General features: G+C 42.2%; 1 protein-coding gene across 4 annotated transcripts in view; it reads right to left on the reverse strand.

Moving 5' to 3' along the window:
• dbnlb (drebrin-like b) overlaps window positions 1-19,287 on the reverse strand; it is a 199,397-nt gene extending 180,110 nt beyond the window's left edge. For 3 of the 4 annotated variants that reach the window (XR_013962616.1, XR_013962617.1, XM_080739683.1), the window contains exons 1-14: window positions 19,130-19,287; window positions 16,096-16,151; window positions 15,786-15,898; window positions 15,603-15,677; window positions 15,141-15,287; window positions 10,529-10,606; window positions 6,406-6,557; window positions 5,649-5,703; window positions 4,860-4,934; window positions 3,208-3,331; window positions 2,182-2,301; window positions 1,103-1,225; window positions 277-356; window positions 73-148 (exon numbers count right to left, since the gene is read on the reverse strand). Coding sequence is in view for 2 of the 4 variants with exons in the window: in XM_080739683.1 (XP_080595809.1) it covers window positions 73-148; window positions 277-356; window positions 1,103-1,225; window positions 2,182-2,301; window positions 3,208-3,331; window positions 4,860-4,934; window positions 5,649-5,703; window positions 6,406-6,557; window positions 10,529-10,606; window positions 15,141-15,287; window positions 15,603-15,677; window positions 15,786-15,898; window positions 16,096-16,151; window positions 19,130-19,212 (1,357 nt within the window). In the remaining 2 variants the exon portion in view is untranslated. The remainder of the gene's footprint in view (window positions 1-72; window positions 149-276; window positions 357-1,102; window positions 1,226-2,181; window positions 2,302-3,207; window positions 3,332-4,859; window positions 4,935-5,648; window positions 5,704-6,405; window positions 6,558-10,528; window positions 10,607-15,140; window positions 15,288-15,602; window positions 15,678-15,785; window positions 15,899-16,095; window positions 16,152-19,129) is intronic. The other variant, XM_080739684.1, reaches the window with a different exon arrangement.
• Between the last annotated feature and the right edge of the window lie 369 nt (window positions 19,288-19,656).

Here is a 19,656-nt window from a genome sequence, read left to right on the forward strand (position 1 = left end):
AGCATCATCTGTCCCTTTGCAGTGTGTCAAACATTGATTTTCAAAACAGCAGTGATTGAACAGAAGACATACCAGCCTGGTAGTCATACAGGGCTCTGGCACAGATGCCTCTATCTGCAGGCACGTCATCGGTGTTATTCTCCTCCATCTGGGGGAAGAGGTAAGGAAGGTTACCACACAAACAACAGGCGTTGAAAAGAAAAAACAGCCTTTGCATTTACTGCAAACCCATCGTTAAATGATGTCAAACTGTGTATTAAGTAGCGAGGTAATCACCTGAGGGGGCTCTTCGTAATGTTCATTGACGGGCGCCTCTGGGACCGGTGAATATTTCGCTGGTGGCTCCTCTGAAACAACTGACACATGACAAGACATTGATGGTCAATTATTTTAAACTAGCATGGTCTTATTCTACCAGCAGGTGGCAGCAGCTGATCCTGAAAGCAGACGATCTGGGTTGAGAGAGAAGGCAAGTATGGTCATGGAGAAAATAAAGAGGCGGATGGATCCATCATCCACTGATGGGAGATCTGATGTGTATGTATAGTGTGTGTACAGACAGAGACTGGTGTGTGTTTAAAAAGGCCCACTTCACCTCTGGGACAACTAGATCTTATTTTATTGTTGTTTGGGACACGATCAACACAATCCTGAGTTACAAAAAATAACTCAGGATTGTGTTGAATGTGTCCCAAACAAGTGAAGTGGGCCTTTAAGGGTGCAACAATTAAACAAAGGGATTGATTTAAATCGATTATTTAAAAGAAATAATTTAGACTTAAATAATTCAATTTGGCATTTTTCTTTACAAATGGTGCAAACAGCAGATCTTTCAACGTACGTATCACAACGTGTTCTATTTTTCACCTTTCTTGCGTGAAATTGTTGTACAATTAGATAGTGACTTTAGCAAACTATTTAAAAAGGCCTATTCGATATATGAAAATAAAATACCTGCTTCTCGATCGTTCGATTAATCGTAAAAGTAGCCGACAGAATAATAGCTAAGAAAATAAACTATGGTTGCAGTCGCAGCGTGTGTGTGTGTGTGTGTGTGTGTGTGTGTGTGTGTGTGTGTGTGTTTGAGTGAAATGGCTCCCACCTTGAGGCGGCTCTTGGGGAATGGGAATGGGTTCTTGGGGAATGGGTTCTTGGGGAATGGGTTCCTGAATTTCCTGTTCATCATCATACTCACACCCGGTCAGCTCATCATCCACATCAGGCTCTTATCACCGCAACACAAAACACAGACGCACAACAACATACACACAACCAACACATGCATGATGAACTTCACGGAATACACAAACACAGGGACATTCTTTCCTGGCTGGGACCTTTTTTCATGTCGGTGCAGATGAGACTTTTCTGGAAGCCGGCGGACACAAATTTAGTTTGCGCAGAATGGACAGAACACGGACAGGGCGGATGAAGTCTGATGCTTAAAAAATGAGGATGACGTTATGCAGAAACTACAGAGAAATCAAATGAAGCAGATTTTGATGATTATAAAAAAAATGTGTGTGCACGAGCCAGCCTCCAAAATCTGTTTAAAAACGATGTATTCTTTATGCAGGACGTGCATGTAGTGTATTTATTCACGCACGTATATGCATAAATAATATGCATGTGTGCCTTCTTGGCATGTACATGTATTTATGCACACGTATCTGTATTGTACGTGTATGTACGTATGTATTATTTGTGCATGATATGTATTTACATGCACTGTGTGTATATACTGTGTGTGTGTGTGTGTGTGTGTGTGTGTGTGTGTGTGTGTGTGTGTGTGTGTGTATGAGTGTGAGGCCCTGTTTAGACGACTACGTTCTCTAGCCCATTATGGACAGAACACAGACAACTTAGGTCAGGCTTACAAGGCGTTTTTAGAATCGGCCAAAATAGTGAAATAGAGAAAACGGCCAAAAAGTACACAGGTGGTTCTACACATGCATGACTGGTCTATCTGGCAGCGCGTCACACCGCCATCTAGTCACCTGGCACGCACACTACAGCGTTTTCAATCACTGTTGCGTCTCCGTGCAAACGCAAAATAAAACATGATAATGCAGCGGCGCGTTGTCGTTTTCTGTTCTGATCGTTGCCGTGTAAACGTGGCCGGCGCGTGTACGTGTGTGTGTGTGTGTGTGTGTGTGTGTGTGTGTGTGTGTGGGCTCACACCTGTGGCAGGAACAGGAGAGACGGAGCCTGCGGGCACAGGAGAGGCTTGGCGCACAGGTGATCTGGCTGGCTCAGACTCACATGCTTGCTTAGAAGAGAAAAAGGGGCTTTGCAGGCGCCCTGAGACCCGCCCCCAAACGCACACACAGGTGATGAACAGGACAGGAGAGGTAAGAAAGAAAAAGAAAAAACAGAACAAAAAACAGAGAAGATTTGCAGAGAGGTTGTCCAGAGAAGCAGAAGAGACATACAATGAATGGCTTGAGGTTTGGATGAGTTAAGAGTCAACGATGACTATGAGACAGCTAGACAGTCTGATGGAAAAGTTGAAGCTCTGCAAAAGGGCAGCGTTAAAGAGACAACAATCTCCTCTAGCGTGTTCCGACATGGCTGGCCTGGGACGAGCGCTTGACAGGCCACACACCCTCCCCATACCTGAGCGCTGGGGGTTTAGAGTAGACCCAAACACCAAAAAATCTGAAGGGAAAAAAAAATCTGGAAATCTTATAGAAAGAAATCCCATATTTTTTCCATTTTTTCTTAAAACATAAATAAATAAAATAGGCGATAATTTATCGTGATATCGTCCTCCGTCATGTCAATTCACCTTTTATTTTCCGAGCAGCATATCCGGTACCACTTAAACCCTCTATAATTGGTAAAAGGTACGTATAATATACGTACTTGATACAGTCTTTTTTTCACTCTTATCAAATTACTTTGCCAAAAAAATAGCCTTATCTACAAGCTCACAACGCGTTGCGTTGCAACACGTTGTGAGCTTGTAGATCAGCTATTTTTGGGCAAATGTTCCGCCCCAGGATAATGGATTTTTATCATCGCAGCAATATCGTAAATCGCAATTTATTTCGTCGCAATAATCGTGATATGACATTTTTTATATGGTCCCATCCCTATAGTCTAGAGCTTAAACGTTTGGTTTGAACAGCCTTGCGGTAATGAAAAGCTGTTTTGCCATCTCTCAGCTACACAGAGAGGGCAGTGTGTGTACACGGGGGCCCTTACCTGGGCTTGCGGGGCCGGGGGCAGCAGCAGGGGCCTCTGAGTCACTAGGAGTCATGCCCCGCTCCCTCTGTTTGAACATCTCTCTGGGGTTCATGGAACGCTGAGAGATGAGAGAGGCCGCCTCCTGAAACCAAACAGTTGGAGTTGGAGGTAAAAATAAGCACGGGACAGCAGTGGCCTATGAGTGGTGTGTGATAAGAGATTAGACGATACGCGATATTATCGTTTATCGTGATAAAAATCACTCACAATAATCGCATCGTGGAGATTTAATTTATCGTGATATCGTCCTCCGTCATGCACTGGGATCAATTCACCTTTTATTTGCCGAGCCGTATATCCGGTACCATTTAAACCTTCTATAATCGGTAACAATCTTTTTTTTCACTCTATCAAATGTCTTTGCCAAAAAATAGCCGATCTACAAGCTCACAACGCGTCACGTTGTGACGCGTTGCGAGCTTGTAGATCTGCTATTTTTTGGCAAATGTTCCGCCCCAGGATTATGGATTTTGATTATCGTGATAATATTGTAAATTGCGATTTCTTTTGTCACAATAATCGTGATATGACATTTTCATATTGTCCCATCCCTAGTGTGTGATGCTTTTTATTACCGGGAGAAAGTGATTGTGACTCCAGTCCAGCAATAATGTTCACAAAGCCGACGGAATAAACACTAAATGATAAAAGAGCATAGCCGCAAATTGTAGCTGCCGACACAAACCTTAACGTTTTGGGTATTTCCATGTCCGAAACGCAGGTCATTTTGGTCTCGGGTGTCTGTCCACAATAAATTGCACCGGCAGCTACGAGTGTGTGGCTATTTATTCTGTTGGCTGGCACCTCACAAGGATGTGCTGTGCACCTTTTGATAACCATAAAATGTTCTAACCATGCATTCTCTCTTCTCTGTAATGTCTGTAGACTGAAGAGCAGGGAGAAACTGAATAGACAGTGTGTGTTGTGTTGTGTGTATTCTCTAAGGCAGGGGTTCCCAAACGTTTTTTTTTTGTCTCAGGGCACCCCATAATATGTTTTTAATCCGAGGCACCCCTACATTATAATCTTCACTCCCAGCACCTTATATTTATAGCATATTGTCCTTGTCGCGTGGAAACCTTGTATGTCCAACATCGTTCGTTTTGTATTTATCATCTATGAGATGTACTAAACTAGTGAAGCGAGGCGTTGTGTGCTTGTAGATCGGCTTGCTTTACCAAAAGACGTACACATTTGAAACTTGGAGATACGAGGTTTCTGCCCGACAGTGACGATATTTTAGTGATTATTTTGCGAGGAAAACGTTGAGATAATAGCCATTTTGGTTAGAACTGACTGAAAATAACTTTGTACTTCAAGTTTAAAATGATACTAAATATTTTTTCAAGTGTCCACATAAATTCCAAATATTATCAAATTATCTCGCGGCACCCCTGGACTGCCGTCACGGCACCCCAGGGTGCCCCGTCACCCACTTTGAAAACCCCTGCTCTAAGGTGCTTGACTCCGTTCTTGATACAAGTGATGAATTGTATTTGCAGTGTTTAAGACTGTATGTGAATGTAGCACTAATTGATCCAGGATCACATCCAGGATTGGCCTTTAACTAAATAAAGCAGTCAGTCCAGAGGTAGGAAGGGGGGACTCACGTTGGCCTTCTCCACAGATTCACCTCGCTTGACTCCTCTCTTCTGGGCCGCCTGGAACTCCTGTTCCTGCACCTCCTGATGATGTTAAAGGAGCAGTTTATTTACATATTCCTCATCGCCGCCGTCTCAAACTCTCAAAAAAAAAGTCAGAAATCATATTTTCTATCATGGCTATACTGTTAGTTTGCCACCATGGCACTCTGGAGTCTGGATAAACAATTCCCATTTGTAAATGACAAATAAGCCTATGCTCGGATTCCACAGTAGAGTCAGGATGGATTTAGGAATGCACCCTGGATGAGTCACTAGATTGGCTATTTTCACTACTTCTTAAACATTTGTTTTTTTTAATTTATGGAATTTCTTAACATTTTATTTTTTCATGAAATTACTTTGAAAAATCATTGAATTTGTTGTTAATTCATGAAAGATTTAGCTTTTTTGGGAATCAATGTTTTGAAATAATAATAATTACATTTTAAATATAGGAAACAAAAGAATAAAGGCCGCGACCCACACATGGGAACCAGTGATGTAGCCGAGTAGGGCTGAGGCTAGTCTGAAACAAACGTCTACTCTCTCACACACACACACACACACACACACACACACACACACACACACACACACACACACACACACACACACACACACACACACACACACACACACACACACACACACACACACACACACACACACACACACACACACACACACACACACACACACACACACACACAAACAAGACAGCGGGGCAACACTGCAAGTCACAACCAGACAACTCACCCATTGTTTCTTCTCCTGGTCTCTGTTTTCAGCTTCCTGTTGCTGCTGGAACTTCCTGTCAAACAAATGGCTATTTAAAACCCATTTAGGCCTAAAATTATTGAATGCTTTAACTATTAAAAAATACCAGACATACAAGCTCACAGCGCAGCACCGAGTGCCGCGCTGCGACCTTGTAGATCTGCTATTTTTGAAAAAGTCGTGACTATGTGTGCAAATCTTTGAATATATGTATTTTCCAAAGCGAACGTTTGTAACTCAAATTTTGCTTCTGGGTGGTCCCTGGAACTAGATATTTTGAGATGCGGGTCCGTGGCCAAATAAATATTATTTTGGGGGTCCTTCACATGAAAAGGTTTGAGAACATAGTAGTCTCTCAAGAACAGACTAACTGAGCTCCAGTTAAGTGAAAAGGACCCTTTCTTTGACAATGGCTGGCCAGATTGCTGACATAGAAACATAGGTTTTTCAAAAAATCTTGGAAGGATTCAAAAGACACTTAGAATCACATAGAATTGGGTCAAAATTCAAATTTTCACGATCTTTCAAAAATAGCAGATCTACGATCTCGCAGCGCGGCACTCGGTGCCGCGCTGTGAGCTTGTATATCTGCTATTTTTCAATAGTTAAAGCATAAAATAATGATACACAATACTGTGTACCCGTTCTGAATGGGTTAAGTGGCTGAACGGTTTGCTGAATGAGAACTGCTACACAAGCCATGCTGCACTCTGCAGGTCAGCAGTGGGACACCTACTTCTCTTGATCAATTTGAGAGGCTCTCTCCTTTTCTCTTTTGTCTCTCAGCACCGACTCCTTGGCATCGTTATCCTTCCGTTCTCTCTCAAGATGTTGGCGGACCTCGTCCGCCTTACTCCGGTCCTCCTGACGCCTCTTCTCCTCGTCTTTCTAAAAAAAAAAAGAAAAGAAAAAAAAGGGCGAGTGCGATTGGTAGGGCTGTCACTATTATGACATTTTACATGGCTGATTGTCACTTAAATAATTGCGATTAACGATTTAATTGTGTTTTTTGTCGTTGACAATTACATTTCTGTTTGGCTTTTAGGCTTTTAAGTTGCACATGGTCGATATGACACATAACCTAAATATACAAAGAAATTACTGACATATTTGACAATGTTATAGTTAAAGAAAAGAACATTGATAGTGGAAATAGCCGATATACAAGCTCACAACGCGCCACAACGAGTCACATCGCGACGCTTTGTGAGCTTTTAGATCTGCTATTTCCACAATTTTTGACTTATTTTTAATATATGATCATTTTTCAACATGGAAACGATTATGACGATTATGTAAAATAATCGCGATTATGTCAAATAATTGCCATTAGACGATTATGTAATAATTGTGACAGCCCTGGCGATTGGTTGATTTACTGTTAACTCATACTGTGCCTGGGCCACAAGGTGCCGCTAGAGTGCCAGACATTTCTGTATAGGCCTTCGCTCTAACATCCATCTACAGAGGCAGTAGTGGCTTGTGATTTCACTGCATCCACTGTTATGGATGACGAGAGGAGGAAGTTAGCTAACAGTTAGCTATTAGCTTCTTTATTTTTTAGAAGCCCGATCTGAAGCTATTTTAGTCGCAAAAAAACTTTGTCGCTGCACTGGGAACACAGTTCAGAGAAAAAGGTCTCTAAAGATGTGAGTTTGTATTGGAGTGGGCAGCACGGTGCGGCTGCGTTGCCCGATTACGGGCCGATGTAAACAGAGTCGCGGCCCCGGCCATGGATGGAAAATTAGACCGGGGCTTCGTTGAGGCCTCCGATTAATTAATTCATTTTATTAAATATCCCGGACTAGTCCGGGATAGGCACCCCGGAATACGTTGCACCGCCGACAGTATAGATTGAGTTTTTTTGGGGGGGCTCTAAACTTTATTTTAAACCATTTTCAATGGAATAAATCGTCGGACCATCTAGCATCACTCGTTGGAAAGCGTAGGACGAGCCAGGACCACCCACATCTCTACAAGCAGCTCAGGGTAAGTAGAATAACAAGAAAAACATTGTATTGGATTGAAATAAAGCCGAACTTGTTCGGGATAGGCACAAAAAGGGTTAAAAAGTGAAGAAACTGCACACATTTTCACATGGTACCGTATTATATTAGGAGCAAGATTTAACGATGCTTTGGGCTGCAGGGGTCTTCGTCAGGTCTGACCGTTTATGTACTTTTACCCCTTGAAGTTGTTTCAGCCCAGCACCATTTTAGATGTGTGTGACTACTAGACTTCTATTTCGGAAAAGGCTCAGTTAGATTATATTACAAGATTTTGAAGGGAAACTCCCAAAAAAATGAAACATGCAAGGAAAGTTTCTGACATTTTCTGTTCATTTAAAGCATAACGGTTGCGCTTGGCAAAAACGTCCAAGTCACAGGAGGACATACATTGCAATGATTTGTTTATTTTGTGCTTTCTTTTATGATTGGCTGTTTACTAGGGATGCGAATCTCGACCACTGAGGCGATACGATACGCATCACGATACACTACCAGCGATACGATATAATTGCGATACATTGAAATTTTGCCGATACGATACATCACGATTCACCCCTGACCCCGATACGATGCGATATGTTTCACGATACTTTGCGATACACCCCTGGTCCTTACGATGCGATACGATTCACGATTCGGTGCGATTCAACACAATGCAAAGGATTTATATAAAGCCCATGTAAATCCCCCCCCCCCAAAAAAAAAATTACTAAAAATGCATTACATTTAATTTCCAAACAATTTATTGTTTCACTGTAGTACTAGGCTCTGTCTAACAATCCAACTTATTGAAATCTGGGAGAACACTCCCTGGCTGGTAGAATTGTTTGATTAATACTATATCATTATATCATTATTATATATCATTACATCCTCAACAGGTGGTCAGGGACCCCTAGGGTCCTCAGAGTTATGTGAGGCGGCCAAATATTAATAGTTAGTTGTTACAGTAACCAATTGAACCCTAGCAAGTAGCAACCCTATAGGGGAACATTAGCCAATACATTAACACTTATTGAGGGTTTAAGAGATAATAATTAATGGATTATAATGAATAAAATAAATCCATCATATTAATAGAAAAGATAATGTGTGAACAAATAAACACAACATAGTAATGTATTAATGTCACTGATGATATAGTGCTGTCAAACAAGTCTCTGACAAGTTTTAATCTGCAACAGTTTTATATAATAGCCTACAGTAGTCTAACATAGCCTACAGTGGGGGTCCCTGCTTGATCTCTTCTCAGTTAAGGATCCTTGACCTGTATTATTATTATATTGTATGAATATAATCTAGGATTTTGCCATTTCTAGTCAAAATGTTTTAAAACGTAGATATTTGAGTCACAACGCGTTGTGTTGTGAGCTTGTAGGTCTGCTATTTAGGTGCGTGCGCGACACCGTCGAGCTGCCATGTATAAATCAGGCTCCAGCCTGAGCCTCTCTTTGCAGAGGGAACAGCAGCAGCCTGCAGCTACAGTAACAAGTTGTGAAACAGTGTCAAATACTTTGTTTTAATCGCTAGTTGCACGCCCAGTATCGTTGTTGTAGTTCATACGTGTGTGTAGTTAAAGCGTGGAAGCTTCTGCTTTGTTTAAATCAATTCCGTCGCAGACTCGACAAGAACAAACGGGTGTGGAATGTGGATCATAATATCACGCAGCGTGCTCCAGTCCAGTGACACAACAACGGATCACATCAGCGAACATTGGACAGGGATGTTATAAAGCTAAACGTGGTACTAATCTTGCATGTTTAACCAGTGGGCTCACCGCTCACGACTCACGAGTGCTGTCTGTCTGCATTCGGTCGGGTCGGGTGTTCACTGCGCTCCGCTGAGCAGCTCAGTGCTGCTGTAAAAGACGCATGTCTGTAGAGTCGCTACAAGTGCTTTTTGGGGGAGGGCTGATGGGGTATTCAATGCGCCTCGGAAACACAGGATAGAATGAAATACTATTATGCAAAAACCGATCCAACCGTGGAGTGTACCGATCCACACTCTCACGATACGATACAATCACGATTCCAGCCGTCAATTGTACCGATCCACCCTGAATGAACCGATTCACTCGTGTCGCGCACGTTTGTATCGCGATTACGATCCGTATCGGTATATCTCCGCATCCCTACTGTTTACTACTGTGGTATGGCTGTTAGCATGAGAACGTTTCAGTCCCTGTGATTTTCTTAGAGAGAGAGGGAGTGTGTGTTCTATGGTTCTATGTTTTGTGATACTACAGTATATGTAATGAATGGTTCAAAACTGCAAGCTCTTGTGCCACATTTGCTGGTAACTCCTTATTTTACAATTACAAAATTAACAGATTTCAGGAGGAAGTGGTTTGAGATACCCTTCCTCGCTGTGTTTAACCCATTTAGAATGGGTACACACAATTGTGTATCATTATTTTATGCTTTAACTATTGAAAAATAGCAGATATACAAGCTCACAGCGCGGCACCGAGTGCTGTGCTGCGAGCTTGTAGATCTGCTATTTTTGAAAAATCATGAAAATTTTAATTTTGACCCGATTTTATAAGTGTCTTTTGACCCCCAAAATGATATGTATTTGGCCACGGACCCCCATCTCAAAACATTTAGTTCCAGGGACCACCCAGAGGCAAAATTTGAGTTACAAACGTTCGCTTTGAAAATACATATATTCAAAGATTTGCACACATTTTCAAGACTTTCAAAAATAGCAGATCTACAAGCTCGCAGCGCGGCACTCTGTGAGCTTGTATATCTGCTATTTTTCACTGGTTAAAGCATTCAGTAATTCTAGGCCTAAATGGGTTAATCTGAAACTTTTCATAAATTGAAAATGTCCAGTACATTGACGTACCTCTGTCTGTGCCCAGAAATTGTCTTTGTTGGTCCTTTTGATTTCTGACATGGCATTGGTCTTCTGGTACACTGACCCCTGTGAAGAGAAGAAAGATGATAACGACTGGCTAGTCTTACTACAGCCAGACTATCTCTTCCACAACCTTCAGATGCTACAGAGTCTGCAACACCACAGCACAGATATAAAAAGCTAGATGCCTCGTTCACCTCTGCAGTTCATTGGAGCGACGTGCAACAATTGCAGTTCGCACATCCTGGAAAAACCAAGGGAACGCTGCCAGTCAAGCGACTACTGGCCAATCACAGCGCGACTTTTCCGGGACTTATCCAAGGACTACAATTCAATTCAACAGAGCCAGTTCCGATGTCGCGCGGCTCAGCTGTTCTTACAGGCTGCGTACGTAAAGACCCTCCCCCACCTGCCTCTGATTGGCCTAGCAACTTCCCGTATGTGTGACCCACGTGGAAGCAATGCACACGGATTCCCTTGGTCCCTCGATGCATAAGCACCAGAGCCGAAAGGAGGCGTCTACCTTTCTATGTCTACTAGACCTTACCCGTTCGAATATATGTGCTGCAAAATATGTGCAGAGTGTGGGTTATGGGGAAAGTAACTAACTGCATGGTGCGTGCGTGAGAATATGTGGGAGCATCATAATGTAAGGAGCAGCCCATGGAGGAGTGTATATTTATGATTGATACAAATAATTTAACAGCAAAATTAGGTGAATAGAAGTATGAGGATGTATTTGCTCCACATAATTTTTCTATACCCGTTGGAAGATGAGACACACATCACCCGTTGCATGCGTGACCCATGCAGAGAGAGAGAGAGAGAGAGAGAGAGAGAGAGAGAGAGAGACTGCAACATTCCTAACTGTGAGAGAGGTGTGTGGGCCCGGGGCTACAGATCCCATGGCCTGGAGGAACGGACCGTAACCCTGACAACAGGCTGTAGAGCTGTAGAGTGAAGAAACGCTAATAAATAGCTAGAATTTGGGACAAATGAAATTCGGGCTCCGTCACCATGTGTATAATGCTAATGGCCAATGCCATGTTAAATTTGAGATCAGTCGCTGAAGCGAGTGAATAGATAATGCATTTTGTGACTGACCTCCTACTGACTGACTGCTCTCCCTAATTATAGTATGGATGTGCAACACTGCCAGGTAAAACGTGAGAATAGGAAGCGGTCTTCTGCACCTCAGACCACAAGGGTGAAGGGTATTCGACCAATCACAACATAGTGTTCATGAAAATGCATTTTAAAACATCCTTTTGAATTTCAATTTCTGCTAGGTAGGCTTTGACTCATTTGGTTTCAACTGCAGAGGCGATAAGCGTTATGCTTCTCCCGGTTCCCCTTTTTTCTTGGCATCTTGGACACCTTATCATGTCAAATTGACTGAACAACTTGTGCCTTGGACCTTTTGAGATTATGCCTCATTTCTAAATGCATTGATTGTACATAACACAGACATGTGTTTTGATGTCCAAAAGTGCTGAAAAATAAACGGAACTGAACTAAGCAACACCTAGAAAAGCAATTAGGCATAAGTATAGAGCATCGCAGCGGAAGTGGATTGCCTGGGGTCACTTTCACTTTCACCATTCATTTTCGCCATAGACTTTTACAAAAACATTTATAACAATTATGTTAAGCCTCGAACCAAGCCATCCAGGATGGAGGTGAATCATGACCATATAACCTTTTTTTCTATGAAAAGAACATTTTGAAAATCGCTAAATAAAGGGTAGTTATTAAATGTAGTATATCAAATAATGTAATATTAAAATATGTTTTCACATAGGATCAAAGGTTATATGATCATGATTCACCTCCATCCTGGATGGCTTGGTTCGAGGCTTAACATAATTGTTATAAATATTTTTGTAAAAGTCTATGGCGAAAATGAATGGTGAAAGTGACCCCAGGCATCCACTTCCGCTGCGATGCTCTATAAGCAATACCTAGCAACAAAAAAAACAGAAGTGAAGTTTTTCAAATGACAGGGAGAAATGACAGGGTAAAAACGTACATGTTTGTGTCAGAAGAATATGACGAACATCAGATGTGTTCTATAACTGACTGACACGGCCAGATGGCTCAATGTGCTGAGATAACAGTCTGAGTTTGTGTCTCTTGCCCCAGACCAGTACAATCCTCATGACTGACTGCCACTAACTAAGCCACTGAATTCTAGCTGAGTTACATCATTGTAAACACCACACCCCCGTTTAGTGACAGAACTTCATACATGCCAAGCTAGGCTAATTATCGCACTCAAATCTTACGGAGTAAGGGGGTCTTTATACCAGGACGATTGGAAACGCTGCCGGTCTCGTTTTGGGTTTATTACCCAAAAAACGTCGCGTTTACACCTGGTTGTTGGTTCGTTTTTCTGTGTTTATACGACAAGTTGACAACGCATGAATTCAAGCAAAATGTGTCATGTTCCCAGCCTACATAGGCCTATACTGTGTATTTACCCTTCAACTATAAAATAGGTCTATATATTGTTTTTAATGAGACATGCTTTGTAATTAGGCTATGCTCCCAAATCCATATTATTATCGTCTGTTCGCATATTCAATGAGTCCCGCAAAAGGAGGTTTTTAGCGAGGTGAAGTGAATCACCAACAAAAGTCACCTGGAAGATGAAGGTCGGAACATTTATAGCCTATGGAGCATATTTCTGGACATTATCTACGGGGATGGGCTATATAAAGTGAGTTCTGTCTTTTTTGTGATATAAGCCGTTTCTTTTATCTGTCTGTCTGTCTGTCTGTCTGTCTGTCTGTCTGTCTGTCAGCATATTCATTACTCGTGTGAGTAGCCTAATTGCAAAGCATCTGGATAAGTCACAATAATTAGGCCTTGAGTGCGCTGCATCTGTGACGTGATGTAGTCCACATTTTGAAGAATTAATCCAGTTTTTAGGTAAAAACAAGGGGAATGCATTATTGCCTGGAATACCATAAATGTTACATGATAAAGTGTACTCCTCGCTGTCAATCAGAACAGCGCACGGCTGCACTGCAAGTGTATGGATCGGCACATGAAGGCAGAGAGGGACGCACAACTATGGGCTTTAATAATCATTAAATGGTCGGTCTCTTGGAAACTCGGAAATAAATGGATTTAATAATTAGTTGGCTGAGAATGGAATACTGGTTTAAAGTAACTTTGATGAGAGGAGAGCTGTTGGTAGCCTAGTGGGCTTGCGACTCCAGTCAAACGAGCTGTATAGTAGCCAGCTGCGCTAAATACTAAATTGATCCCACCTACATAATCTTTACGTCTTTTGCTGGCAGTTGTAATTGATTGGTTTGGAGAAGGATTCCAATTGTAGGCTATAAACATTTTTAAAAGGCTTTCATATAGGCTAGCCTACTCCTGATATTTTCCAAATGAGGTTTGGGCTAATAGATCACTATGTGTTCAGTTTTGGCTATTTTCTGGGTTTATTTTCTGGGCCTACAACAACACAAATAATAATAATACATTTTCGGTTAGTATGACAGACTGACACTGTATGCAGCAGGGGAGGGGGAGCAGGGGGCTATGACATCATCGCACTCTCCCTCGCCGCCGATTTCCTATATTACACCGGTGCGAAACCAATGCGAAACCGCAGAAATGCACTTTCAGAGCCGAATTCCGAAAAGTATCGGTTAGGGTCATGAAACCGCGTCTCCGTGTGTCAAAATGGCCGAATCAATAGTAAAAACTATCGTCTACAAAAAAATCGACCTCATGTAATGACCCCCCTCTCAACAAATCAGATTCTTGCCGTAGGATCGTGCCACGGTGCCAGTCATCTTGGCTGCTGCAGTGAATAATACATGCTATGACAATGGGCTTTAACAATTTTGCTGCCAAAAAAATACCCCTTTGTACCCCTTCTCTGCCATGCCCGTAGAACCCGGAGATTTAATAAGCTTTAATTAAAAAAAATGTTTTTATCGAAGCGGAACTAAAATAGGCCGGAACTAATGCTCCGTGATCGGTTTCTACACGGACACATTATTGAGCGGACCACTTATCATTGAGCCCGTGAACCGGAAGCTGATGGTCCGTCGTCTATTTTGGCCCGTTAGCTTTCTGTATAAACTCCGCGGCTTACAGATGGAGAACGGATTGATCAATTGAAAAAATTTCAACGGATTTGAGAAGCTGATGGAATACGCGAACACACGATGCATAGCAGTGTCCGATCACGCACGATGGGAACTGGATGAGCGCCCACGTTAACAGGTAGGAGAAGCCGGCAGTGAAAGACATAGAGAAATCTCCGGGCTCTACGGCCGTAAACTACGAATGAGTTAATGAGATGAAAGTTAAAATCAATGTAGCTTGCAATCCTATTAGGATTTTGAAATCAGGGTCTCAAGACTTGGACTTCAACTCTTAACACGCACTCCAGCACCAGCCCATCCGCCCCTCGCTGGTCTCAAATGACCTCGATAGGATCTCTGATGGAAGATTAGACGACTGGAGGGTCCAGAGAGGATTGAGTACTGTGCAGTGTGTGTGTGTGTGTGTGTGTGTGTGTGTGTGTGTGTGTGTGTGTGTGTGTGTGTGTGTGTGTGTGTGTGTGGATGCATACCACAGGACCCTGAGGACCAGCGTCTCGGAAGCGGTCAGATTCTTTGTGGAAGTTATAGTTTGCTCCCGATGCCTTGGCCACCTTTTGCATGATCGCCTCAGGCTCCACGTCCTCGTCTGCCCTGGCGTTTACTGTGACATGGGCCCCCTGGAAATAAGGCAGGCATTGTAGCTGTCAAATCACTGTTCCTCTAACGCTCAGACAAGCAAACAAAGAAACGGGGCCAATTTATCGCCGTTATCTTGGTTTATGGCAGGCATCGCCCAATTGCCTGGTCCGAGATGGCATGATATAAATTACAATCCAACATTGCTTGCTGCATGATGCATGGCATTTGTATCCATTTTCTTCATATAATATCCTGTTGTCATTCACATGAGGAGCCAGTGGACAAAGAGGTAGATGAACTCAAATATTCAAACAAAACTAACATGATCATAGTATGCAGAGTACAATCATCACCTTGAGAAAATTTGCCATGGAGCTGACATGGTTGGCACACATCCCTTTTCTGGCATCTTTCACTCCTTCTCCAGTCTGGGGGAAGAGAAGGGAAAATAAATAATTCTTCAACAGTTACTACAAGGACAGCTCCAACAGAGGAGTGTAGTAGGCGTGGACTGGAGCTGACAATGACAAACTGACCCAGTTGATGAGGACATATTTGCATAGGCCAGAGTTTGGATCCTGGACCCGACAGAAAGCATACATAATCTTCCCGCTGTTCAGCTCCTCCACCATCTCCTCCAGTCCTCCATCTGAACCAAACACAAACATACTGTTTGTTGTAGAACTGGAGAAGCCTTTTTCCCCCCTTCAAAATATTGGCTAGAGGAAGCCTCGGTCAACAAACCTACATGCTGACAGTGCAGCTGTTACAGTTAAAAAGAAACTAAACAAGTCATGACGAACCAGTTTTGTGGCAAAATGCTTGGTAAGGATAAACAATACTCACCCCCCTTCTCTGCCAAACGGATGTCATTACTGTTTCCCTCATAAGTGAACAAGACCCTGTTGATAAGAAAAGCAGAAGGACACAGAGAGACCAAAATAAATAAGCCCACAACAAAACACACAATCAGACAAGACGGTAACCCATACACAAGAGGATTACATACATTGCAAATTGGAAACATGCTGTGAGGAGATATTTTAAACAAGAAAAGATCCATGTTTTTAAAATGTGCATGTTTAAAACAGCTGTTATGACCACCATTGTATATCTTATTCTTTATATATGACAGTTCAACTACATATCGTAAGCCAATACATGTTTGAATTAGCTATCCCTGTGCGGACCTGTCACCCCATTGGCGAGCTGGGTGATGTTAAAGCCCCTTGCACACAGGCGCGTTTAACCGCACGGATAAAACGGACAATATATTTTTTTGAAAAGAAAACAATGATTCTCTATGACCTCATGCACACCGGCTCCGAATTAGCCGTGCGACGAGTGGCTGCCGCCGTGCGTTTTTTTCTCGATCGAACCCAGTTCGATTTGTGCGTCGTCGCATGCGGTAAAAAACTCATCACTCCTTTTATGACTCCTTTTTGGATCCGCAGCGCCGATTCCGCACATCCTTGCACACCAAATCCAATGCGTTTTATTCATGCAGCAAACGAAAAAAAACGCAACTGTCCTGTGTGCAAAGGGCTTAAGCCATTTAGGCCTGAACGCAAATCTGTGTCACTTTAGATTGGAACAACTTTAACCATTATTTTATGCTTTAACTATTAAAAGAAATCGTGAACATTTGTGCAAGTCTTTGAATATTTTTGACCCGATTCTATAAATGTCTTCTAAATCCTTCTTCTAAATCAGTGGTTCTCAAACTTTTTCAGATCAAGGACGCCCAAAATTACATGTATTTGGCTGCAGACCCCCCCCCCCCATCTCAAAATGTTGTTACAAATGATACAAAAATATCAGATCTACAAGCAGATCTACAAGCTCGGTGCGGTGCAGTGAGCTTGTATATCTGCTATTTTTCAATAGTTAAAGCATTACATTATTCATGGCCTTAAAGGAGGAAAGATCAAATGTGCCACAGTGGAGAACTAGAAAGCTAAAAAGCTGTGTGGAAAAACTATTTCAACAACGTCCTGTCCACAAAGTCTGCGGTCCAAGAGCTGACGAGAAGTGCAAGTAGGCTACGCTCTAGTAACAGGAAGTGTGGTTGGAGAGAATTATTAAACAGTTTCATCATGAAATCATGTAGAAAATAAGAGTGATACTATATTTAAATGAACGACGTTAGTATAAATACCATTGCAATAAACCACTGAAGCCATTTTCTTTTGGGCTAAAATTATGTGGAACAAAGAGAAGTGTAGTCTTGAAGATACAATCCATACGTTTTGTCTCTCCCGGTATACGTAATTGCAATTAATTAGTAAAAAAAAATGCCGAAGCATCTAGTGTCCAATACGATGTGCCGTCCGCTTCAATAGCTTTATTGACAGTGTCAATCAGTAGGTGCCCTACCCTACCTAACAACCACTGCAAATGTACCATTTTATTATACTAACATACTCTGTACAGATTGGTTAATTGTATTCATTATAATCCTAAATTGTAGCTTTCATTTCAACAATGCAAAAAGACTCATATTCCATTTCCCATGGAATGCTTCTACACCACCATGATTCTCTGGCAGTGGACATTCCCCTAAATAGGAGATTGCTGACTGGTCCAATACACTGTGACTCTACTGGAAAGATCTCCCTTTTTTCTGCAGGACATGTTTTTTTCTTTTTGTCGTTATGCAACTCCTACTTAGTCTGACAGAATTCTCAATTATTAAAAAGGAGCTGTTTTTGGATTTCCGTTATTTTGGAGTGGACATGAGCATCAGTACAATATCATTTAGAGTGTTTTTTTAAGTGCACTTGGAGCTCACAGATCAATGCCTTTATGCACAAGTTTTCTTTGCATTTAACAAATCAACAGCTTCATCATGGCCATTATCTTCCTCCCAGAATTAAGACGTGACTGGTTATTGCTGACACTGAACCCCAATCAGTGCATCAGCTTCACATCTGCATGTGAGGCCCGTCAACAGGGTGGGGAATTTACAGTAGCCACAATTTGGCAGTGGGGTTGGTTGGTGTTCAACCAGCCAACAGTCATATCATATGGACTGGACAGGACCTAATCTGTTCAGTCACTGAAATATTTCTGAAGGTAAAATGATAATAGTGGCTGGCAATTCTGGGAAGGAACCGGCATATTCCCATGATGTCATATCAATCAGAATACACTTCACCAGTTAAGTGGATTGTGGATTAATCCATCATAAAAGTAATTTTATGAGTGCATGTGGAGCCAGTGATACTTGGCAGAAAAAGAAATGCAAACCCATAGAGACACAGCGGCTCCATGAGATTCATTTATTCGGGTCATCTTTAAACACCATCATTCATTCATGGCCAACAGGTTTCAATCCTAGCCATTATGCAGAGATAGGGAATCATGTTCCTCATTGCTTCCCCAATTACCAGGAAGTAGGCTCATAACAATGAGTGTCTGTCTAAAGTCTATATCTGTCAATAATGATAGAGACACGCTTGACCAGAAGCAGATGAAGAGACAAAGGAAGGCTGCAGCAAACTCCTTTCTAAAAGCCCTGCTGCTGCTGCTGTCGACTTGTTGGCTCAGATTACAGAACTTGTATGGATGAATAAGTTTCTACTTCAGGGCTGTCTTGTCCTGTAAAGCCATCTAATCCAATCTAACATCCATGTCTGAAAGAGGAGGTTAATGTCAGACATAATTCCACATACTGCTTAAAAGTTATGGCAACCTAGATACTGATACATACCACAGATATATAACTGCGGGGTAGATATAGATCACTTCACAGATAATCAAGTGGACTGCCTACTCTGCTGATTCGCTGCTAGCCAACGATGGTAGCTGAGCTGATCCTAGCTAACCCATATATAGGCACAAGAAGAACCATTTCATTTGCCTGTTTCTGCCATCTTACCAGTTGGTGTCTGATTTTTCGTCCACGACCTCTTTGTATGCAGCTGTCAGAGCAGGGCCATTCTTGCTGAGGTTAACTGCCATTGTTTTAAACACAGTGAAATATAGCTAGCCAGCTAGCTATCCGGGATGCGCCCTTCCTCTGTGGAGGTGTGGCGACGGGCGGTGCTCTGCTCTGCTCTCTCCTCCTCCTCCTCCTGCTGCTGCTGACTAGAGATGGGACGTTCGAACGAATCGAGTATTTTGAACGGCTCTTTGAAATGAACGATGGGATCCGGTTCGCAGTAGGTAGGGAGCCGTACTCTTTTCTAATGAACACAACAGTGATGGGAAAAGTACTCAATTTCTTTACTTATTATGTAAAAGTATCAATACTGCAACGTGGAAATACTCTGCCACAAGTCAAGTAGAAGTTTGGAATTAAAATGTAGCCTACTTGAGTAAAAGTACAAAAGTATCGGTATCAAAATGCACTTAAAATAGTCATTATGCAGAATGTCCCATTTCACAGTTTTTCCAATGTAGAAA

Source organism: Nannobrachium achirus (genome assembly GCF_963921795.1).
Source record: "Nannobrachium achirus genome assembly, chromosome: 12".
NCBI classification, from domain to species: Eukaryota; Metazoa; Chordata; class Actinopteri; order Myctophiformes; family Myctophidae; genus Nannobrachium; species Nannobrachium achirus.